Below are 24,662 nucleotides of genomic sequence, written 5' to 3'. Positions count from 1 at the left end.
ACTGGTAGTGTTTGTAAAACCAGCTCTCAAGGCACTGTTTAACTGGGACCCTCAAGCTCCGGCAACAGGCTGAAAAATCTTTCTTCACCATTACCCTTCACTAGGCTACAAGAGCGGGTACGAACTCAATCACGTTTTCCTAAAGATGCTTAGAGAGGGAGGTGGGGTGGGGATGGAAGCATACCCTGAACTGCTGCGGGCGACAAAGCAAATTCTACAGTGTTACGTAGCCAGTTTGAACATGGTTTCCCACATGTTCGAACAAGACTTCGTTCCCCGTCCACATGATGGATGTCTGTAAACATAATCTTAAGTCTGTGCACGTCTCTGCCCAAAGACTTCCTCTCTAAGAACTAAATAAGGGGGTAGGAGGGCATTATCACCCCCTGTACACTGACTCGAAGAGTCATTTTAATTGAGGGCTGCCCTTCTTACCCTCTTATCCTATGAGTTAACGGATGGGGAAACCTTTGAAACTTGTAAAGCAATCTACAAGCCGCCTACCCAGGCTAGAATACCTATTTGCGGGAAAAAGCGCCCACAGGACGCTGCCGGCCGTTGGGAAAGCGGGAGGAGCCCCGGCGAGCGCAGCCTGCAGCTCAGCGCGGGCCTGAGATCCACCCCAGCCCCTCCGCCCTTCGCGCGGGGCGGCGGTTGATGACCGCGGGCCGGCCGTTTTGATTAATACAGGAGGGCCGCAAGGGCCTGAGGGCTCGGACACCACGCGGAGCCAAAGCACTGCCTTAGCCGCAGTTGAAGAAACCGCTCTCGGGCTGTACGGAGGCGGAGCAGCAGCTTGGGCTGAGCCAACAGAAGAGCCTTAAAATGCCTGGAACAGCCCTAGGACAGCCCCCAGCGCGAGGCACTCTGGGACTCGTAGTCTACCTCCCGGACAGCAGTTTTTCTCGTCTCGTTTCCCCGCCTTTTAACGTCGCTTTGATTCTTCCCCTCCCCTCCCAGCACGCCGGCTTCCTGGTTGCCGCACATCCCACGTACGACTACACTCCCCAGAAGTCTCTTCTTCGCGTCCCAGCACGCAGCGGGCGCCGGCCGTCTTCTTTGGACTGCAGTTCCCAGAAGCCCTCTGGGAAAGTGCTTCCCTCTCTCATTTCCAGGACCACAATTCCCAGAGACTTCAGCTTCCTGGCGGTTCTCTTTTTTACTCTATCTCTTCTTGAGCTGGCTGGGCTTCGCCGACCAGCCGGCGCACAGCCACGACGTGACCCGTCGTGACCCGGCACAGGGTTTCCTCAGCGGCTCGTTTTCCTCCTCACTCAGTTATCCCCTTTTCAGGCTGTCGCGGCTGGCCTGAGCGGTGACCTGGCGGGCCGCGCCTGCGCTCTGCCCCGTTTCCTGCCTGGCTGGTGGCGGCGGCCATTTTGTTCATCCTCCTCCTCCTCCTGCTCCTCCTGGTTGGAGCGCAGTGTCCGGAGCGGGCTGGGGGGAGAGAGCCCGAGAGCGGGGTTCGGTGCCTTTTCCTCTGTCCCCAGCCGGTGCCCGTAGCCCCCCTCCCCTTCCTCCCCACCCCCTCCCCTCCCCGGCCCTGCCCTCCCCCTTGTCCCGGGATCGCTCCGTCGCACCCACCATGATGGAAGACGACGGGCAGCCCCGGACTCTGTGAGTACCCGAGACGAGGGGTGCCAGGCGCCGAGAGGCCCGGGCACCGCGGGACGCTGTGGGAGGGAGCAGGAGAGCGGGGCCGAAGGCGGGACCCTCGGCGGCTCCCTGGCCGCGGTGGCGCGGACGCGAAGTGCATTCCTCATCTGTCCCTTTTTCCTTAGAAAGGAAGCCCTCCCTTCCCCCAAACACAGTCACTTCCTGGGGTCCGGGGCTTATTTCGACCTTTTCCTCTCGCGCCCTTCTTTGCATCCTCCTCCTAAGCCGGGTTTCTGCACGGCAGAGCCTGTCAGGCCCGGGAGAGCTCCTGCTCCCCCTCTGCTCTGGGGGCCCTGGGCTGGGCCGGGAGCTGCCGGTTCCCCACGGGGGCTGGGCCTGGTGGGGGTGGGACTGGGGGTGGGACCGCAGCCACATCCCCTGCGGGCCGCGAGGAATTAGCACTCGCGCCCTCCAAGTCTCCAGTCGCTCCCGGCTCTTATCCCAAGTTGAGCTCTCCGAGGAAGCCGGACATTCTAACACCACTCAAGCCCCTACTGTCTTTCTGCCCCACGTGCCCCCGCCCACGCTGTCAGAAACACTCGCCCAGCGCCCGCTACTTTCAAAGTGCAAAAGGGATTTCTCTTGCCGCCGGAGCATCTTTCCCTTCTTGGATGAAGAAGTTTACTTTGAGCGCTACCTGCGCTAAACTGACAACCAGTTGTTAAAGTGGTGTTACCTCCTCCTCATCTGTGGGTCGAGACCTTCAGGGTTGGATAAAATGATGTTTTTATCAGCTCTTCGATGTGTCTTTTGAGCGCTTTTTCTTCTATCTTGCTGTTGCTCTTGACTCTGAAGCCCAGTGTAATGAATGAATTTCGTCTTTGAACCGCTTATTCGAGTTTCCTTTCCTTCCTAATGAAGAGTGATGACTCAGCATTTGCATTCCTTTCCAAATAGTGTGGCACTCCTTTCTTTTTTCCTGCATTTTTTTTTAAAAGTGTGATTTCTAATTAAATGTTTAAGTTGGGCACCTTGGGTTTTCCTAGCCTCTCGAAGCTCAGCACACCTGCCTCGGGTGCAAGGAGTCAGTCAGGTCGCTGCTTTGTTTTCTCTTGCCTCTGCCTGGTATTGATATGATCATAGTTCACTTGGCTCTGCTGTCTGATGGGGAAATTACTTTTTGGGGAACAGATGAAGGTGAATGGGTACTTAGGAAGTTTGACTAGTTTCTCATCTCTAGTCCTACCAAAGTTTGCTCAGTAAAGAAGGTAGATGTCTATGTTCAATATTGATACAAGTTTGTTTTTTTGGCTGGGGGGGGGCTTACACTTTTTTATTCCTACTTCTCTAATGTCTCACTAAAGTATCTGCTATCCCTTTTGAGAATTTGAGGTCAACTTAAGTACATCAAATGCTTGAATGGGAAGTCTGCTTAGTAGGAAGTTTTGTATCAATATTTATGTTTTGTGCTGTCTTCCATTTCTGCTCTCTTTTCCCAGAAAAGAGAATTGGGACAAACTTGAAATTTGTCCTCTAACATCTGTTGAAGCCAAGACTTGGTATTTAGTTAGCAATGTGTTCTTTGATGGAAGCATCTGGGAAAGCTGGATTTAGGCCTAGCAGGCATGTATTTAACAACGATAACAGTTACATTGTATTTAAAAATCTGAAATGTCATCGCATCATAATAGCTACTGAATAATTGGTAAATTCTCAAGGCATATTTCTCATTAACTGTATCTATCTGTTCCTTATGAAGAATTCCTGTTTTGTCATGCTAAACAAAATGCTATTGCAGTACCTTTAATTCATATAAGCACTTTGCATCTGCCTTCTCATCTCCATCAGATCTTAGACCATAGACTAGTAAGCTAACTTCTTTGTCACTTATTTCTTACCTCTACCTTCTCCAGTCTCCTGTTCTTTCTCAGAAACACAATTAAGTTGTCTATGTTTACAGTTATCTAAAAGTGGGACATGTATACATATAAGTAAAGAAATATCTTGAGCTTCGTTGTACCTGTATGTCAGTACATGTTTACTATTCTGTCTTCCTTTTTCCTTCTCCCACTCTTCTCCATGGGAAGGATTTTTTTTTTTTTTTTTTAGACAAGGACTGCTACATCTTCCTAGGTCTTACCCCTGCAGCACTTAGTTCACTGCCTGGAACGTAAGAGGTACTCAAATATTTTACAATGATTACTGTATACTTCCTTTCATTAAATTAATATTAAGTCCGTTTTTTTAAAAAGTCCTGGTTGATTTAAAATTATATAAGCAGACATGGTGGTCATATGCGGTGCGGTCTTGATTTTTATATATTTTTTTAAAATTTGAAATGTAAAATTTTGAGATAAAAGCAAATGTTTCACAATTGGATTTTTGTCAGATTTTAATAAAAATGCATATTTTTTTAAAGTGTTCATTTTACATATTTCTTCTCAAAAGGATCTTTTAGATACAAGTAACATGATAAAAACTTTGAAGGTGACTTTAGAGGTTGATACCTAGTAGGGTTTTTTTGTTTATTTATGGAGATCCTTCTTTTATTTTACATCGTGATCTTTGGATTAGGCTTTCAAGTGCCTAGTATGTTTTAAAAGAATGTACTCTTAACAAAGCTTATCTTAAACTGTTTCCTTAATATGCCTGTGTGTTACTAGTGAGGTTTTTTTCCTGCAGACACACACAAGCTAAGACATATGGTTCTATCATCAGAAAACAATATGGTGTTTATAGCCTAGGTAGGTCTTTAAATATTCATTACCTACAGTATTACTAATTTATTTGATGGTATTTAAAGTGATATAGAATTGCTTTGATGTTGAGCCTAAAATTTGTCATATAGTTTCTTTGAAGGTCTGTTTTCTGATGTTCTTTGTTCCCATTTGACATTTTTTGTATTGGGGGGGTAAATGTATTGGGTATCTTGGGATCCAAAAAAACAAATGAGATCATGCTGTATAACACTGGTGTTGGAAGTGAACTGCATGACACCTACCTTGTAGGACCCACATTTCAGGTTTGTGTTGTGTGTAGCTTTGAGTGCAGTGATTTGATCCATGGTATATCTGAATCTGTTATACAACATTAAATTGTAATGGTGTTCTATTGTAGTTTTTTTTTCTTCATCTACTCGCACCAAAATGAGTAGGAATTGTGGATCTGGAATTATACCATGTTAATGCAATGCCATCTTTAAGGCTGTTTTCTTCCCGATAGAGACTCAGTCAAAAGGAGGAAATAAACCATTGATTTAGAGTATAATCTGAACATCTAAGGGCAATAGCAGTAAATACTGTTAAATCCCATTATAAAATTGATTAGCTGTACCATAGATTTGGCTATATTGTGGCTGTAATTAAGCCTCTCATTCAATTTAATCATATTCTCTGTTTCTTTAAAATGTATGTGTATGTGTGTTGATATTCCTTATATAGTTGGTCAGTTCACTTGTACCTCCTGCACCTTTCCTCCACCCTGCCTCCTTCCTAAAATGAAATATCGACAAATTGATCAGCACATTAGAGGCCCATTGAAGGATATTGTTGCAAAATCTTCTCTTATATAGGAATTTGCAAGAACAAAAGTAAAAATATTACTTAGCCATAGTGTCTTGTGTAAAAGTGCTGGTAATTTCAGCCTTCGTAGGGCTAATGTTTTCAGAGTGAGAGCACATTCAGTATTGAAAAGTGTGATTAGTCTTCTGAAAGGCATGATGTTCTTAACTTAAAATTCTGCCCGGTTGTACATAGGAAGTAGTTTGGCAATGTGAACTTTTGCTTACTGTGAAACTGCCAAGTTCTAGTCTCAAATTTGATTTTAACCCTGACTTTAGGGATAAAGACATCATTTTCCGTTTTTAATGCGTTAGTTCCTACAGTTCCTGTTCTTAGAAGACAAAATGGACCTAAGGTTTGCTTTTTTTTCCCCCCTTGAGTTAAAAATCGTTTTGGAATTTCCTAAGTGTTTACTCTGAATTGATCTCAATACAAGAATTTGAGCCATTTGTCTTTTTCTGTTATTTTGTATATGTTCTTCAAGTAGAAATTTTATATTTAAAGCCTTGGAACTTTAGAATATATTGATGATTTTATAACTAAAGCAGAAAGAAAGTGAAGTGTAGATGATTTAGAAAGAAAAAGGAAATATTTCTATATGCTACCAAGAGATGATGTTTTTACCAGGTCAAGAGTTGAATATTTTTGTTAGTGTTTATTTTGGGACAGATAATTTTATGATAACGTAAAGGTACTTAAGCTGTGTAGTATTTTAAAAGCTATAAAATGTTTCTGTATTAAGTGTTGTGATGAATGAAGGCAAATGTAGGTGAATGAATTACAGAACTCTGAGTAAAGGAAAAGGCAGTCTCAGGTTTGGGTATAATTTAGGTGAAATTATATGGTGAATTATATCCTTTTTATCCTGGCAAATTAAGATGTTCTACATGTTGTTATGGAAGGCCATTTTTATATTAGTTTTTGGAGTTTGCTGCTTTACCAACTGAACTTTTCGTGGAGATATTTGAAAAGTAGGAAACCTTAAAACTAAAGTTTTTCTCTGAGTATTTCATGACATTCTAAATTTACATTAACCTTTTGCTCTTTGTTATCAGTGCTTGAAATATAAATTAATATATCTAAATGTGCCTCTAGAAATTCTTCAAAATCCGTAATTGATTAGAAATAGGTTGACTTGGAATAAAAATCCTGTGAAACAGTTAACAGCTTTAATTGTGACTGTTAGGTATGTAAGGTAATTAATGCCCGTGCAGTTTTTTCCTGGAAAACTCATTAAACAGTCATACAAATTAAAATTATTTAAATCATTTACAATTTGTTACATTCAAGTGATAATTTTAACTTTGTTACTAGTTAGATTTGATATGTGAAAATCAGTTTTATCCACTCCTATTCTCTTAGAAATGAGCTAACTATTAGCATTTTAGGTTAGTTGAGTGTTAACACTTCAGAGACCAAGGTCACTGTTCATTTTCTTTACATATAGGTCTACCTTGTACAAAAAGAAATTCCATGGATACAGGTTCACAAACCCCTATGAGTTTAAAAAAAAAAAAAAAAGGCAATTGTCTGGCTAGCTCAGAAGCCTATAACCTTTCACTACTGCTGGGAAAAGTATGTCACTGCACAGCCTACTGATGGGTCTGCTCTACTTTAAATATAACAAAAAGGTGGCATAGTGGACCTAAACCAGTTTGTCACTGGTTTAGTCTTCCATTTAAGTAACATTGGACTTGTGTTTCATTTTTAGAGTGTGTTAAAATTATTGGCACCCATTGCAGTGAAATTCTTAGGTGAAAAGAAAATTGCTATTCATTCTTAATCAAAATTTTTTTTCTTTTTAACACTTAACCTTACCTTTCTCAGTCTTATTTTTCCCTTTCAGAGTATCCTATCTTAAACTATGGCAACCGTAGATTCAAGGCTTATATTGGTCTCAGTACATTGTTTCCAGATGTTATATATTATAGTTAGGAAAATAAAACTTATGTCCTTTTACTTTCCAGAAGAAAATGTGTTAAATTTTATAAATGTTGTTTGGTTTATGAGGATCATAACAGATGTGAGTTTTAGGAACTATATGCTGAGTGCGAGAAAGACTTAAAGTTTATTAAGCTAAATTAAGATAGATCCATGGTAAAGAAGATGTGGTACATATATATAATGGAATATTAGCCATAAAAAGAAATGAAATTGGGTCATTTGTAGAGATGTGGATGGACCTAGAGTCTGTCATACAGAGTGAAGAAAGTCAGAAAGAGAAAAACAAATATTGTATATTAGCACATATATGTGGAATCTAGAAAAGCGGTACAGATGAAGCTATTTGCAGGGCAGGAATAGAAAGGTAGACGTAGAGAACGGATGTTTGGACAGGGTGGGGGGGGGAGGGGAGGGTGGGATGAATTGGGAGATTAGGTTTGACATAAATACACTACCATGTGTAAAATGGATAGCTAGTGGGAACCTGCTATATAGCACAGGGAGCTCAGCTCTGTGCTCTGTGAAGACCTAGAGGGGTGGGATGGGGGAGAGGGAGGGGATATGTGTATACATAGAGCTGATTCACTTCACTGTACAGCAGAAACTAACAACATTTTAAAGCAATTATACTCCAATTAAAAAAAAAAGATCCATGATACAAGGTGGTCATCTCTGGGTGGTGGTGGTGTTTTCTTTTAAACTTAATGTGTATTTTAAGTTTCTTATACAAAATACATACATTCAATTTGTAATTTTTTTAAAAACCCCGAATCTTTAGATGTGTTATAGTCAAAAGTATACCTGGATTTGTCTTAAATTTTCTCTGAATTTCTAGAGAAATCTTTATATTTGCTTTGTTATCTACATAAAGATGTATTTTGTTGATTCTGATGCATTTTTGAGTATGAATTTTATTTTACCCTGCTCTCCTAAAACAAAACTAAGAAGACCTACCATCGATAACAATCTTACTAGCAAGACAGAAAGAACAAAATCCTTCAATCTTTGTGTTTTGCTGTAACTTTAATTTTTTTCTTTGTTCATGTAATTGCTTTGGTTGGGGGTCTAAGATAAACTCACCTTGTGTCTGATATCCTTCTATGATCAGGTGTTTTAATGAATCAATATTTGTGGTATTATGTGTGTGTGTTATACATTATTTTGAATTGTGTTTCATATCCAAAAATTGTAGTTGTCTTGAGACTGATTTAAATTTTTATTATTTTTATTCTAACAAATAAGATGAGAAAATGATATATAGGTACAGAATAATATGCTTTGGGGGGTAAACAAGGTCATATTGATTTGTTTTTAATAGAGTCTTTTGAAGTGATATTTTAGTGACCTAAGAACAATTATTACTTTCCTAAATGAGAGTTACTCTTACACTCAAAGGATCAGGCTTAATTGGAAAAATTTTATTGAAGACAGAGGAAGTTAAAATGAAATAAAAGGTGATGAGTAGATGATAATGCTTTAGAGCCAGAGCTGAAGGAAGATTGCTGATTTTTTTTTTCTTTCTGTACAGATACGTAGGTAACCTCTCCAGAGATGTGACAGAAGTTCTTATTCTTCAGTTATTCAGTCAGATTGGACCCTGTAAAAGCTGTAAAATGATAACAGAGGTAAGATCTTCCCAGTTCCCTGTGCTGACAATTAGCATAATGTTTGACATTTTGAGATACATGAGTTGATTAGTATCATTTTAAGTTTCAAGTTACTAGATGGAGAGATTCATGTTGTGTTGACTTATTTGATTTGACTGACAAACTAGGTTTAGAATGGAGTTTTATTTGAGAGGACAAAGTTTCTGTGCTGTTATTTTCAAAGGGTCCTTCATGATGTAGTTATCTTCAAGTGATTCTACTTGTAAAAAGTTGTTAGAGCTTATCTCAGAATGTTGAAAAACTAGGTTATATTTCATATATTTCCAATAAGAATGTTATATTTCAAATATTTCCAATGATAATTGGTGTGTGTAGAAGAACATTAGGTTATTATGAGCATAGTGCCACCCAAGCATCTTCAGCAATTTTAGTAAATGCTGACTGAACAACTTTATGTAGATAGGAATTTAAATTGTTAGGATAATTTGTTTTCCTTTTTTTCAAAAAAATCTTACTTTTTATACTTTCCTGGTTAAGACTCTGTAGCAGTGCCCAATGACTCGGGTTTCAGTTTATTTATTAACACTTTTTTTTTTTTTTCAACTATTTAGTATGTACCAGATACCACGGTAAGTGCTAGGGATACAGTGGTGAATAAAACGGTTCCTAGCCCGACAGAATTTTCCAGTCTATGAGAGAGACAGAGGAATTAATAGGCACTAATGATATAGGATAATAAATACTGTGGAAGTTGACAGTTTCAAGTGCTGTAGGAGCTTATAGGTCCATACAGTCTTCAGTCAGGGGAGGATTCAGTGTCTAGGCTGAAACCGAAAAGGATAGTAATGGAAACTGGCTAGACAGGAATTTGAGAAAGAAGGGAATCCAGGTAGAGAGAAGAATGTTGATCAAGCCTGGTAGACAGAGAGCGGGAGTACTTGTGAGATAGAGGGAAAGATAGAAACCATAACGTGGTTGGAGTTTCGAAAGGGATTAGTCTTAGGAGATGCCAGGAGATGAGGCAGGAGTGTTCAGTAGGGGCCAGAGCTGTGCTAAGGGGTTTGTGTTATATTCTGAGACGGAGGGGAACTGTTAAAAATATGTAAAGCAGAGTGGCCTTTTGATCTTCATTCTTAACTAATAAGGATAATTATCACTCTGTTCTGGTATATTATCTCTTCTTTTCTTCCTGTCTTTGATTATTTATTCATTCTTTCTTTAATTAATCAAAAATCTACTTTGTACTAGGCACTGTTCCAAGCATTGGGGATATAATGCAGAGCTAGACCAGTGAGGTTCACAAGAGTTTACATGTTAGTGAGAGTATTGTAAATAACAAGTAAACAAGATAATTCCGGATAGGAATAAGAGCTTTGAAGAGAATATAACAGTTCTGTGATGATGATTGCAGCGTTGGTGCTGTATAGGCTAGGTGGTGAGGGATGACGTCTTGCTGCAGTTGGCATCTATTTTGTGAAAGTAATAATGTAGGTTCTTAAGGAGATGGGAACTGAAGTTGCCTAATTGAATGTTGAGGCTTTTTGGTTATGATCTATGATCTAGAAATCTCTAATCAGTGGGCAGTTGACTCAACCAAATTTCAAAAGATCAAATGAGTCTTTTTTAGACTATAGATGTTTGGTATGGGATCAACATGGTAATGACTACTATCAGAAATCACCTCTTTGAGCTGAGATAGGAATAACAAGATGGTGCCATCTACATTAAGAGCTGGAGGCAGAGGGAACAGTCCATACAGAGGCCTTGAGTTGGTAATGAGCTTGGTGCATTTGTGGAACCAAAGACCAAGGTGGCTGGAACCTGGTGAATGGTGGGAAATGAGTATAATGGAGTAGGCAGTCGGGGTTTCGAATCACATGTGGCAGTATGAGCCGTGACAGAGTGTTTGGATTTTACTCTGGTTGCAGTGGGGGTTTTAAGTAGGGCGATGAAGTATTCTTTTTTATTAATTTATTTGTTTCTTTGTTTTTGGTTGCATTGGGTCTTCATTGCTGCGCGCGGGCTTTCTCTAGTTGCGGCGAGCGGGGGCTACTCCTCGTTGCAGTGCACGGGCTTCTCATTGCGGTGGCTTCTCTTGTTGCGGGGCACGGGCTCTAGGCACGCAGGCTTTAGTAGTTGTGGCTCGCGGGCTCTGGAGCGCAGGATCAGTAGTTGTAGCGCACGGGCTTTGTTGCTGCATGTGGAGTCTTCCCGGAGCAGGGCTCGAACCCGTGTCCCCTGCATTGGCGGGCGGATTCTTAACCACTACGCCGCCAGGGAAGTCCTCCTGATGAAGTATTCTTATTTGCATTTTTAACGCTACTTTATTTGGAAAATGATTATTGTATGGAGAATGGATTGTAGGGGGCAGGAGTGGAAGGATAGGGAAACCAGCTGTGTTTATTTCACTAGCCTAGGTAGGAGATGATGTGGGGTGGGGGGAGCTTGTTCATTAGAGTCGTAGCCATAGAAATAGAGGTAGATAAGTTTGGGATACATTTTGGAGGTAGAATCAGTAGGACTGGATTGGCCGTGGGACATAAAAGAAGACATCAAGAAAGACCCCTTAGATTCTTGTTTGCGGTTGTGTGTATGGTAATGCTATTTGCTAAAATGGGTATGGCATGACTGAGGGAGGCACAGGATTGATTGGGGGGTGGGGAGTGGTGGGAATCGAGCTCTGTTTTGGCAATGTTAATTTTAAGATGTGCATTAAACATATAAATGGACGTTATATGTAGGCAGTTGGATAAACTGTTTTGGAACTCTAGAGAGACCAGTGTTGATGATACTAGCTTGCAGTGATAATTTGAAGCCATGGGACTGGATAAGATCTAGCTCCTAGATCTAGAGAGAGCGCTGAGAGAGAAGAGAGTAGAGGGGGCCTAGGTTCGAGCCCGGGAGCATATCAACACTTAAGTGACATTTATAGTTTGAGTTAAGGAGGAAGAAATACTTTCTGAAAGATCCTCCAGTGAGGAAACAGGAAAACCAAGAGAGTATGGTGGAATCTACAGGAGAATATTTAGAAGAGAAGGAGAGTTGTCAACATTTTGAATTCTGCTTCAAAGTCAAGGTGAGGACAGAAAAGGGATCACAGAGATGGCAGGGAGGTTATTGGTGAGCTCAACATGAAGTTTCCTTGCCATGGTTGGGTTGGAAACTGACTGGAGTGGGTTTAGGAAAGAATGAAATGTGAGAAAGTGGAGAGTCGCTAGAAAATTTTTGAGAAACATTTGATACATATATTTTTTGAAACCTGTGTGCACAGTCAGCCATATGAAGGGGTAGAGGAGTTTGAAATGAACTTTCATAATTTATCCATATTCTACAACTCCTACATCTGAACTTGTAAATAGTTGTAAAATCTCATATTTCTTTGTCTCGACATTTATGTCATCCAACAAAAACTGGTGACAACACCATGGTAAGGACACAGTTGATTTCAGAGTGTCACTTGGTGGTGGTGTAAATGGGAAGCTTTCAAAGGGCATGAACTCATGAACTCTAGTACAGACTATTAGTTTCCTTTCATAAATTTCATTTTAGCGTATGAAATCCCTTTCCTCCCCTTAGTTTTACGATGTTTTACTTTAGATACTGTTTATCGTAGATTCTAGCTTTCCCTGTATACTATAATAAATGTATGTTATCAATTCTAAGGCAAATGTTAAAAAATTTTAACATCTCTGACAGTGACAAAAAATGGTGTCTTAAATGAGATGAAATGCAGTGTGATGTGAATATATGTGTGTGTGTGTGTACATGTATGTACATACATTGAATGGGATCTGGCCTACTACTGGTTAGATAAATTTGAAGTCAGTATGCATGAGTAGACTAGTTTACTGAAGCCCGTTGTTATCATAGTTCTACCATTGGACTCCTGTATGTTTTGCTACGGTTAACAGTGTTTTCCTTAGAGACCATCAGGGCAGAAGAGGTAGGAGTAAAAGGAAAAGTTGACTAGCACAGTTTTAGCTTCTTATTTACCTTTAAACCTTTTCTTCAGTGAGTGTTACTGGTAAAGGTTAACTCTTCTACAAGAGGAATTTGAGTGCGTATTTCTGTTTGGAGTCGTTTCCCTATTTCCTTTCTCTGCTTCGTAAGAACAGCATTCACTTGGCTACAACAATAGGATTTTGTATGAGAGCCCGTAGTAGTTTTCTTGTCAGTATTAATGATTACGCTTTTTTCCCCTCAAGGAAATGCCTTCTGGTTGCTTCACCACTATTGTTTTAGACGTCTTATTTTGGATTTTTCTTCTAAAACTTTCCTGGAATGAAAAACAGTGGTTGTTGAAAAGAGCTTTATTTTATCTGGTATTTTTAATCCCTTGTAAGTGCAACTGGAATTCCACATTTTAAACATTATTTTTAGATATTTTACATTGAATAGTGATATTTTTAACCTTATGTAAAAAATATATTTGTACAACTGTATAGCTGTTCAATATAGGTTGCAATCTTATAAAATTCATTTCCATTTTGGTTCATAGGTGTTACAGTTGTTATATCTTAGGTAGTTTCTCATCTTATGTTGGTGTTTTATATTTATTGGTGTCATATTAGGTACTCACTTTTTTTTTTTCATTTTTATTGGAGTATTGTTGATTTACAATGTTGTGTTAGTTTCAGGTGTACAGGAAAGTGAATCAGTTATACATATACTTATATCCACTCTTTAGGTATTCACTCTCTTATATTGGTGTTTTGTGATATAAAATTTTAGCTTTGTTGTGGAATATTTTATTCAGACACATTTTCAGAAAATCTTTTCTTAATCACTAGTATATTTTTCTGGTCTTTGGAAGACCAATTCAAAGTGTATAGAATCTCCAGAGCTTCAGAAGATTTTGAAAGGTAGGGATTTCATTTCAACAGCTGGTTATAAATCTGAAATTTTTCTTTTTTATTCTTATTCCTTCCTTGTACAGAAAAGAAATACATAATCTCGTCTTATTATATGTATCAATAGTACTAATCCTAGTTTCGATCAGGAGTAAAGTTTGTAAAGTTGGTTCATTTCTGTATTTTTTTTATAGTCATGGGATACAGTTTATGAAGGATTATGATGCATAAATAGAATTCATCCCTTTGAAAATAATGTTGGGAGAGAAGAGCAGTGGTAAGGAGTGGTCCTTATCTCTCAAATCTGAACTTGAGGTTTTGTTTGGTCTAATATAAACTTCTGTTTTATATTTAACATACTTCACCAGAATTCTATATTTTGATTTAATGCTGGTAGTCATGATTCTGTACTGCTTTGTAGTTCTGTTTGAGTACAACAGTATTCTGAGGTGCAAAGTCAGGTATAGGTGTAAATCTTATTTTTAAAGTGTTAGGCTTTCATAAGCTTATGCAATCTCACCTCGTACATGCCTAGCTATCAGTAATGTTTTTTCCTGGATTTTCTTCTCAGCAACCCGATAGCAGAAGGGTCAACTCTTCTGTTGGATTTTCTGTTTTGCAGCATACAAGCAATGACCCATATTGCTTTGTGGAATTTTATGAACACAGAGATGCAGCTGCTGCATTAGCTGCTATGAATGGGAGAAAAATTTTGGGAAAGGTAAGATAATAAATGATGGCATCTTATGAGTATATATATTTGCATGTCAAATTAGTTTGTATCCTTTCTTAGCAAGTTTTTAACAAATATTCAGCTCTGCCAAGTGATGGTTTTGCTTTATTCAGCCTAGTGCTTTTACCAAAATAATCCTGCTTGATAAAATGATTTAATAAGTGGTAAGTGTTGTGATTCATAATGACATGCCTAATAATTTTATTAAATATAATCTTTATTTTTAGGAGGTCAAAGTAAACTGGGCAACAACACCAAGTAGCCAGAAAAAAGATACTTCCAGTAAGTACTCCTGCTGCATTTTACTGTGGAAGAGTTCTGAAATTATCCTTGGCAGCATTACCAGCTCAAATAGGTTTTTTTCTTCCTTTAGTGTTGCCTAAAAAAGGTTTAGTACCTGACTTCTTAAGTATTTGATTACCAAATGCTTTGATTTCAGATCATTTCCACGTGTTTGTTGGGGATTTGAGTCCAGAAATTACAACAGAAGATATCAAATCAGCATTTGCCCCCTTTGGTAAAATATCGTAAGTATCATAATCAATACTATATTCAATAGTGATAGGCAAAATTGTACTTGATTAACTTGTATCAGAATTAAGATTTTCTTTCCCTAGTTAGTGTGATTTTTTGTTTGTTTGTTTTGTTTTTTTGATTAGTAGATGTTGTTGAAAATGTTAATGTCATTTCAGTGTTTTGGGGTCTTGTTTTCATCTAATCCTGTGTATAACATGTTAAAAATTAAGTGATTCTGTTTGTTATCTTTAAAGCAGATGTTTGGGTGGTAAAACTTATTATAAAGTCCAGCTTTTTGTCAAATGTTTTCAAAATTTGGTGGTTAAAGATATGGGTTAACCAAAAATAAATGATTTATACTGTGTGTTAAACTTCTATGGGAGAAATTTATAAATGGGGAAAGTAGGTAAATCCTTGGATATATTGTGAAATTAGAAATGTACATGTTTAATTATAATGATAAATGTGTTTTGATATTTTAGCTGAAAAGTAGCATTATTATAGTAGTAAAATGTTTCAATGTCTGAGCCATAAATGTGGGATTAATTAGTAGATTTTTTTTGTTAGTGGTATTTGATTCTGCTAGGGTAGGGCCCAATTGTGGTTTGATTTTTTTTTTTTTTTTTTAAACAAAGTTGGTGCTCAGATTTTGCTGTATGTTACTTGATCAAATATATTGGAAAATTTAAAGTGTTACAAGTTCTATAAAATGTTAATCACAATTTATCTATCTGCTTAAAATCACTTTATTTTATGTATTTATTTCCTATAGATTGAAGTTAAATGTTTTAGTACTACTTTACAAAAATACGTTTCGCCTAAGAACAACAGTATTTCTCTCTACGATTTGTTGTTCTATAGATTTAATTTATTTGATAGATTTAATTCTTAATTTTCTATTTTGATATTTACTTTGCTTTTTAATCTAGATGTGGTAAGTAGTACTGTTTTAAAAATCAGTATAAAAAATAATACAGGTTGCTGTTTTTCAATCTATATTTATACCTGAGACCTGCAGTTTTTCTAAAGTCCAAGTCACAATTAAAAGTAATAGCATTCTGGTTATTTTGCAGAATTGCTCATAAGAATGGACAGGATCTTGAAGGCTAACTGCAAGGAACTGTGCACACTGGAACTCAGTTGTAGATTTTTTTCTCATTTCTATTTATTCTTATTATACATTATTTATATATACATATTTTAGTATTTACATTTTAACATTCTATATTCAGTGGAGTTCTATATTTCCAATCATTTTAACTTACTCACTAAAATTTCTGTGTAAATTTGTTGTTTTCGTACTGGTGTGCTTAGCATTGTTGTTAGTTTTTTATTCTTTCTTAAATTTCTGAAAATGTCAATTTTTCAAAATTTACAGCTGCCCAAACTCCAAAATGATGGTAGAGAATTGACCAAGAAAAATAAAGAAATCTGTTAACAGGCCATGTATGCCTTTTTAATTCCTATTTTTTCCTCTTTTTCAATTTTTTAATATTTCATATATTTTGTATCACTAGGCAGAAGACATTTAACTATTTAGAGATTGCATGGTAAAGTAGTTAGCATTGTTACAGTAATTTATAGAACCAGTAAACCTTAGAGGACACTAGCGAATAGAATATTAGAAAAGGAAACTATTGTTCCTATTAATCTTCAAATTTGAGCATTTAGTTTAGAAAGCACAGGCTATTTGATTAGGTTGCATGTTTATTACATGTTTTTGTCCTACTGCTTTTTTCTAACAGGTAAAGAAGCGTTAGGGAGAGTTCAGGAATGGCTGTAGTTAATTAGGGCTAACTGGAATTTTATTTAAAAAAATGCTCACAATACAGTGTGTGTGGTTCCTTTTAGTTTTTATTTTGAGGATGACTTTTACTTCCCTCATTTAGCTGTGCTTCTTTTCACAGGGATGCCCGAGTAGTTAAAGACATGGCAACTGGAAAATCCAAAGGCTATGGCTTTGTATCTTTTTATAATAAACTGGTATGTTCTTTCAACTCAATTTGAATTTAATGCAAAATTTAGTTACTAATGAATATTTTTGGATGTTGACTACAAACACAACTATTGTGTAATTTTGTTTTAATAATAGGGTGTAGTTCGTTCTTTTTTTTCATAAGCTTGGAAATAACTGGGAAAAATAGGCTGATTATAATGAAGTATATTAAAGCTTGCATTTGTGACTTGGTAAGGGTAAGATGTGTTAGAAGTAGAACTCACAACTAGGACAAGTGAGCTAATCTCAGAATTTGAAGGGAAGTTAAATTATATTTGTCTTGGGACTTCCCCGGTGGCACAGTGGTTAAGACTCCGCACTCCCAACGCAGGGGGCCTGGGTTCAATCCCTGGTCGGGGAACTAGATCCCACATGCATGCTGCAACTAAGAATTCGCATGCCGCAACTAAGGAGCTCACCTGCCGTAACTAAGACCCGGCACAACCAAATAAATAATAAAATAAATAAATGTTCTTAAAAATTATATTTGTCTTAACCATGAAAATCTCAATTTTAACTTTCTTTAAATGCTTTTATTTATTTATTTATGGCTGCATTGGGTCTTAGTTGCAGCATGCAGGATCTTTTGTTGCAGCATGCAGGCTTCTCTAGTTGTGGCGCATGGGCTTCTCTCCAGTTGTAACGCACCACGGGGGCTCTGTACCTGGGGCACGTGGGCTCTCTAGTTGTGGTGCGTGGGCTTAGTTGCCCCGCAGCGTGTGGGATCTTAGTGTCCCCGACCAGGGATCGAACCTGCATCCCCTGCATTGGAAGGCGGATTCTTAACCACTGGACCACCAGGGATGTCCCTTAACTTTTTAATTATTATCCATATTTTTGTAGCTGGGACGTTAGTGACTACAGCAAATTATGTAAATGAAATTTTAAGCAATTCGTCTTGATTTTTGCATGTATTTAAGAACGAGGTACCAAATATCTAAGCATTTGCATTAACTGTAACATCAGATAATAAAATGGGCTTTGGTATTAATGTTTTGGAACAGTTTCAACAACTTAAATTATTTATATTTTATTGAAGCAGTAAGATAAAGGGCAGGAGTTGTATCCTTTTTTTGCTTAGATTCATTGCAAATTCACATTACTTCCTAAATTCATTTTTTGGGAATTCCCTGGCAGTCCAGTGGTTACAACTCCTCACCTCCACTGTAGGGGGCATGTGTTCCATACCTTACTCAGTTTTTATTGTAGAACTCAGTTTTACAGCATTCTAAATCATAATGCAGAAGTCTTCCGTCTTAAGTTTTAAATCTTGTGTCATAGTCCATTGCTATTAGAATGTAGATTGGGGGGGTTAGGTGATATTTAGACCACAGTATCAAGAGTTTTTAGATATTCTTCAGTAAAAGTCATATTACAAATCAACCATAAAATTAAGATATTTGAAAACAACTTTGTCCTTTTTTTTTGGTGATCAGTGGGATTGTAATTTTCTCCTTTTATGTTTGAATTATAATTCCCCTTGATGTTTAAATGCTATCCTGGTTTTTTGGGGGTTTTTAAAAATATTTTAATTTATTTATTTGGCTGCACCGGGTCTTAGTTGCTGCACGCGGGATCTTCGATCTTCATTGCAGCATGCAGGATCTTTAGTTGTAGCGTGCGAAATCTTAGTTGCGGCATGTGGGATCTAGTTCCCTGACCTGAGATTGAACCTGGGCCCCCTGCATTGGGAGAGCGGAGTTTTAGCCACTGGACCACCAGGGAAGTCCCTATCCTGGTATTTTAAAATCTATAAATAAATATTGCTTTAATGAGTCACTTCTGATAAGATTTATTGGATCCAGAAGTGCCAACGTTTTATTTCATCTTAATGAGTCTTATGAACCACTCTTCTCTGTGTTTGTAATTGCTTTTTTTTTTCCTTTTTCTCCATAGGATGCAGAAAATGCAATTGTGCATATGGGAGGTCAGTGGTTGGGTGGTCGTCAAATCAGAACCAATTGGGCCACACGTAAACCACCTGCACCTAAAAGTACACAAGAAAGTAAGATATGTCTCCTTTACATGTTTTTATGGATACTTCACAAAATCATGTATTAGTTTAGTCTTAATTTCTTAAAATTGAAATTTTATTAGCATTTCAAGACTCATTTTATCTTCAATATAATTGTGGGAAAATAACTGAGCTTTGATGCGAGTATATTTGGAGCTGTGAACCAGGTGATTTTATAGGTCAAATCATAGTGTTAAGGAGAAAAAATTCTATTTCTCCCCACAATGAGGCATATCTTAATAGTTTATGGTAATCAGTTTTATAATGCTGTATAACCATCAACTTTTTTTGTTTTTTGTTTTTTGTTTTGGCTGTGTTGGGTCTTCGTTGCTGCACGCAGGCTTTCTCTAGTTGCGGCGAGCGGGGGCTACTCTTTGTTGTGGTGTGCGGGCTTCTCACTGCGGTGGCTTCTCTTGTTGCAGAGCACGGGCTCTAGGCGTGTGGGCTTCAGTAGTTGTGGCACGCAGGCTCAGTACTTGTGGCTCCTGGGCTCTAGATCGCAGGCTCAGTAGTTGTGGCGCATGGGCTTAGTTGCTCCACGGCATGTGGGATCTTCCCGGACCAGGGCTCGAACCTGTGTCCCCTGCATTGGCAGGCAGATTCTTAACCACTGCGCCACCAGGGAGGCCCCATCAACATTTTTGTTTTCTTTCTGCATATAGATAACACTAAGCAGTTGAGATTTGAAGATGTAGTAAACCAATCAAGTCCAAAAAATTGTACTGTGTACTGTGGAGGAATTGCTTCTGGGTTAACAGGTATAGTGTCTGGTTTTCTAATCCCCTTCTCTGGAGCTTCATCATTATTAGCAGCAATTTCATGATAACATGAACCTTAAATATTTTATTTGTATGTTTGTTTTTCAGATCAGCTTATGAGACAGACATTCTCACCATTTGGGCAAATTATGGAAATCAGAGTTTTTCCAGAGAAGGGCTACTCATTTGTCAGGTAAAATCCTACCTTACGTTTGATCCATTCCTTTCAGTTATATTAATTGATATCCCCTCAGGTATCAGAGTTTGTTATTTTAGTACTTCTTTGCAATGTAGAACTTTAAACTCCTACATGATGCACTTTAGGAAAATACCAAGTTGATAGTTATAAATTAAGGAGTTTCTGTATTACTTACTAAGTACTTAAAAAAATAAAAAACAAAAAACTTCATTCTCATCCTCTCTTAGATTTTCTACCCATGAAAGTGCGGCCCACGCCATTGTTTCGGTGAATGGTACTACAATTGAAGGACATGTTGTTAAATGCTATTGGGGTAAAGAATCTCCTGATATGACTAAAAACTTCCAACAGGTAATTCAATTTTTCATAGCACTTTTTAAGGTTTCCTTCTTACATATCTACATAAAAGCTTTAGAAACTGTAAAAGAAAGCAAACAAAAAAGTAAAGCATATAGCTGCTTTCAGTTGATTTTATTAATGCTATTTCAAAAGTGATTATTTTGCGGTATTAACTGAATCTTAATACTTTCTTTTCACAGGTGTCACCACCCCAATAAACTTAGACAATGATAAATAACAGAGTGCTATTCACATAAGGGTGCTTAGTTTTTCTCTTCCTTGTCTCCCACTTTCTTCAAATACTGTGTTTCTTTCTTGTTCCCTAAAACAGTAATTTGCTTTTTCCTAGGTCGACTATAGTCAGTGGGGCCAGTGGAGCCAAGTTTATGGAAACCCACAACAGTATGGACAGTATATGGCAAATGGGTGGCAAGTACCACCTTATGGAGTATATGGGCAACCATGGAATCAACAAGGATTTGGAGTAGAGTAAGTTGTTTGAGTTTTTCCAGTATAGAAACATATAGTTCCGACAAAAGGAATTAAAAAGTGTGTTTTCCTAGGGAGAATCTATTTAAACTAAATACATTGAACTATGGCATTAACTATGTGGCATTATAAGCATGTAGAAACCTTATGAAAAATGATTTGTAATGCTAAAAATTTGCTTTTTATTATCTAGGTGGAAAGGGAGTTTGGGGTAACATTTGATGTGTCCTCCTATCTCTATGAGCAGTTGGTAGAATTTGATTTACATTTCTAATATACTGTTTTATCTACTTGTTTATTTTTGCATGGAAAAGATCTTTGTCTGGATATGTTCAGAAATTTAATGATTTATGCCTGTTGGCTTGTGTGAGAAGTCTCTGAAATTTATCTAATATAAAGTAGCTCACTTTTTTTCCTTTATTGTTAGATTGTGTTGGTCCCTTGTGCTTTTTCTAGCCAGCCCAAACCTTTATTTTCACCAGTTCTTCTTCCTGTTTACAAAGTAAACTTGTGTATTTAAAATTGTTTATAAATTGATATACCATGTGTGCAGTATATGATGAGTAGATGATGAGTTGAATCATTTGTCATTTTTTAAAAAATCAGTTTTGAGATACTTTTCAGAGAAGTCATATGTTATCTTAGCAAAAATTTAAGACTAATATTGGAATATATATTTTGCATATGTGGATATGTATCATTTATTTCTTTGCTCTCTGTTGGAAGTATGTTGATTTCTTGTTTATGATTAGGCTCTGCTTGACTTTTGTATAACTGTATAGATAATTTTTTCTTTGCATTTGCTGAAGTTTTTTTTTTTTTTTTTTCTTTCAAGTCAATCACCTTCAGCTGCTTGGATGGGTGGATTTGGTGCTCAGCCTCCCCAAGGACAAGCCCCTCCCCCTGTAATACCTCCTCCCAACCAGGCTGGATATGGCATGGCCAGTTACCAAACACAGTGAGCTGGGACTCTAAACAAAATGTAATTCATGATAGCTTCAATTTCCTTGTGACACTCTGAAGACATGAAAGTAGACATCGGAAAATGAAAATATTTATTTTAAAAATTGAAATGTTTGGAACCTTTAGCACAGCTTTGCTTTGGTGAAGGACACATGTCTTCTAGTTCTGCCTTTTTAAGTTTTTGTTCATGATGGATATGAACATGATTTTTCTTTGTGTACAAAAACTACAATAAAGTCAATTAAGACAATTCTGACTACAAATTTTGATATAATAGGAGAAATGGGTAATACATTTTGATTCTTAGATACTATTCCATTTTTATCTTGCTGTTCAGTATTTTAACTCACTGTGTTTTTAAAAGAGCAAAAAAGGGAGGATCATGGAAAACTGGGAATCACAAATAAGTTCATCTTGAACCTTGATACTCCCCTCCCCTCCCCCAAGGTGGACCACATTTGAAGTCAGCAGAAAAAAAGTGTGATATTGAGAAGAAATGCATGATTTTGGAGTCGCTTTGGAGGAAATACTTTCTCTGTGCCTAAAGAAACTGAAGCCAGACTGATAAAAGAAATTTTGCAACCTAAATAAGGAACAGCATTGTCTGACTTACTTGAGCAAATATTGGTGATCCAGATTAAGACATATTTTTAAAACTTTAAAAAAAAGTGTTGATTATTAAAACTGTAGTAAATTACATTTCATTTTGGGGGGAAAATTCCAAGTATGGTGTTTGTATTAAAGTCAGACAGTCATACTTATGCTTTTACATGAAGTTTAAATGATATACATTGTAAATATTGAATACAGTGTTTAAAAAGCATGCTTCAACATAGAAGTAGCAGCAATGTAATTATTTGAAGTAACACTTAACACATTCCACTGCATTGAATGCAGTGGATGCATAAGAATGTTTAAGACTGACATTTCTAAGGTTGGCTACTATGTAAAATTAAAATTATACAAATTACTATACAGAAAAAGCCTTAATTTTAATTTCATACAAATCTTTGATGCATTAGTACATTTTAAAATGTCATTGGAAATTAGATTTCTTTTTTTTTTTTCCTTTTTTTGCTTTACATCATTTGGTATGTAAATACCTTGATTAAAACCTTGTAAACCTATTTCAAGGTTCCTATAAGTTGTATAGTACAGTGTTTTTAAAAAATCTTGGGGTGTTTTTTAAAATTAGATATATTTTGCCCAAGAATTTTTTTAACAAGATTGCTAAAACATCTTATTTAGACAGTTTAATGTACCAATTTGTAATTGGATATTCAACTTAAATAGTATACAGAGTTGTGACTTTTATTTTAATTAATTTTTTCCTTGTGGGTAGTGTGCATGGGATGACAAACCTGAACAGAGGCTGAGTTGTATGAGTGCAGAGTTTGTAAATGAATTGATTGGGTAAGATTGACATTTGCTTCTGAGGTATTTTTCAGGCCATGTGCATAAAATCTGCCTCAAATTTCTATCATAGCAGGAATGTAAAAGAGATAAAAATCCTATGTTTTTGAGTTCTGACAGCTAGGGGGTGCAAATGTTTAGGCAGCGTATTTGAAATGTTCTGAGGTCTGGGCACCAGAATGAGAAAACTCTTTACCGTTAAGTAATAAGATTCAGCTAGCACCCACAGATTACTGTTTTTTAAACTTTTGACGTCTTACGGTTAGCTTTAAAATAATGATGGTTTTATAAATTGGTCTCCACAATAATTTTGGTATTTTCCTTCTTCCCCCATTTAGAAATGTGTTGAACATGAAAATTTACAGGGTCTGAAGTTGTTCATCTTTGGGCCAAATTTTTTATGGCACTTTAGTTTTAACCACAGTACTCATCTATTACACTCTTCTGTTATAAAATTTACCCTTATTTCTTTTGTTCATGGTTAGTGTCTTTGGGGGATGTTATGGAAAATTTACTTTATATTTTATAAGGAGAACACTCAAATTAATTATACCTCCTAGTTAAAATTTCTTAAATATATGTGAAACTTGAACTAAAGATTTTTTTTTATATATATATTGAGAAAAGCCTATTAAACTCTCAATTTACCTTTTTTGGTCTGCCAGTAAATTAAGTAGCTAAATACAGTACCATCTAAATATAGCTGCTTGTATATTCTGTGATTTAATAAAATGGTCCAGACTAGTTATATTGCATAGTAAACATACGACTGAAGTGTCCTTCGTCTTATCTGAAAGAACAAGATTACATGCTCAGTTCAGTTAATGGAAGTTATTTCATTTTAAATGGTTTTTAAAAAATAAAGCTACTTATCCAGATGAAATGCACTGTTTTAAAATACAACTGTCAAGTTAACACATATTCAAGACTATTTTATAACACAAAGTGAAGTCAGTGCTATCTTGATCCAATTTAAGCCTAAGAATCATTGCATTTTCCATGTTCATTAAAAACAGCAGCAGAGATTCTTCGGCAGGCAAGAAAATGTTTATTTCATAATCACTTTGACATTTATTTTGGTGATGTGTTTCTGACTGGCATCTTCTTTACTCTCATCTCTCTACTAGTATTTCCCCCCGTGCCATTACCACTTGATTTTTATGTCTGCTGGCAGTGAGAGGCTAAAATGACTGGCCAACTTAAGCCAAAGCTGTAAACAACAGTTGAAGTAAGTCTTTCAATAAAGACTAGACTATATGATAAGTGGCTTTTTCTTATTGTCGTTTATTACATAATTATTTCTTGCAGGCTGCCGTGAAATAAGTAATTCCATTTTCTTTTAAGTTCTTAGTAAGGTATGTGGAGTATACATATATTCAGGACCTATTTCTGTGTTCTCTATACGTGATAAAAGTCCATTGGCTTTTGTTGGATTAAATTTTAATTTCTGGGTATGGAGGAGTAGAAATTTGCATCCTTAAAAATGTATGCTCTTGAATATTAATATAGTAAAATCTCATTAGAGACCACAAATAATGGGAACCATAATTTTACCGTTTCTAGATTGACCTTTGGTAGTACCTATGAGTAAGGATTGCACTCGACAAACAGAAAAAGTAGAAAAAGAATTTAATAAATTATCTAGACACCTTTCTAGCAGGTATACCCAAATTATATCTTACCTA

The 24,662-nt window shown here is 37.0% G+C and overlaps 1 protein-coding gene across 9 annotated transcripts; it reads left to right on the top strand.

Moving 5' to 3' along the window:
* The first annotated feature begins 1,374 nt into the window (after positions 1-1,374).
* Positions 1,375-24,240, top strand: TIAL1 (TIA1 cytotoxic granule associated RNA binding protein like 1). 9 transcript variants are annotated; one of them, XM_082407015.1, is made up of 14 exons: positions 1,375-1,617; positions 4,279-4,340; positions 8,629-8,725; positions 13,752-13,834; positions 14,180-14,278; positions 14,518-14,572; positions 14,730-14,817; positions 16,714-16,789; positions 18,699-18,807; positions 19,479-19,574; positions 19,683-19,767; positions 20,001-20,124; positions 20,462-20,601; positions 21,437-24,240. In XM_082407015.1, exons 5-14 carry the CDS (start codon positions 14,252-14,254, stop codon positions 21,561-21,563), a joined length of 927 nt encoding a protein of 308 aa, XP_082263141.1. In that variant the 5' UTR covers positions 1,375-1,617; positions 4,279-4,340; positions 8,629-8,725; positions 13,752-13,834; positions 14,180-14,251; the 3' UTR covers positions 21,564-24,240. The 9 variants fall into 9 exon arrangements, with proteins under 9 accessions (XP_082263141.1, XP_082263140.1, XP_082263138.1 ...); XM_082407014.1 differs by having other exon boundaries at positions 1,376-1,617; positions 14,129-14,278; XM_082407012.1 differs by lacking the exon at positions 13,752-13,834 and having other exon boundaries at positions 1,427-1,617.
* Positions 24,241-24,662: the final 422 nt, after the last annotated feature.

This window comes from Balaenoptera borealis (genome assembly GCF_965194805.1).
Source record: "Balaenoptera borealis genome assembly, chromosome: 10".
NCBI classification, from domain to species: domain Eukaryota; kingdom Metazoa; phylum Chordata; class Mammalia; order Artiodactyla; family Balaenopteridae; genus Balaenoptera; species Balaenoptera borealis.
This window is presented reverse-complemented; position numbering and strand designations above follow the sequence as displayed.

Coding starts and splice junctions, on each gene's coding strand:
- TIAL1 (XM_082407009.1), top strand. CDS start 1,586: ATGATGGAAGACGACGGGCAGCCCCGGACTCT. Junction 1,618..8,628: donor GACGGGCAGCCCCGGACTCT/GTGAGTACCCGA, acceptor CTTTCTGTACAG/ATACGTAGGTAACCTCTCCA. Junction 18,808..19,478: donor ACCTAAAAGTACACAAGAAA/GTAAGATATGTC, acceptor TTCTGCATATAG/ATAACACTAAGCAGTTGAGA.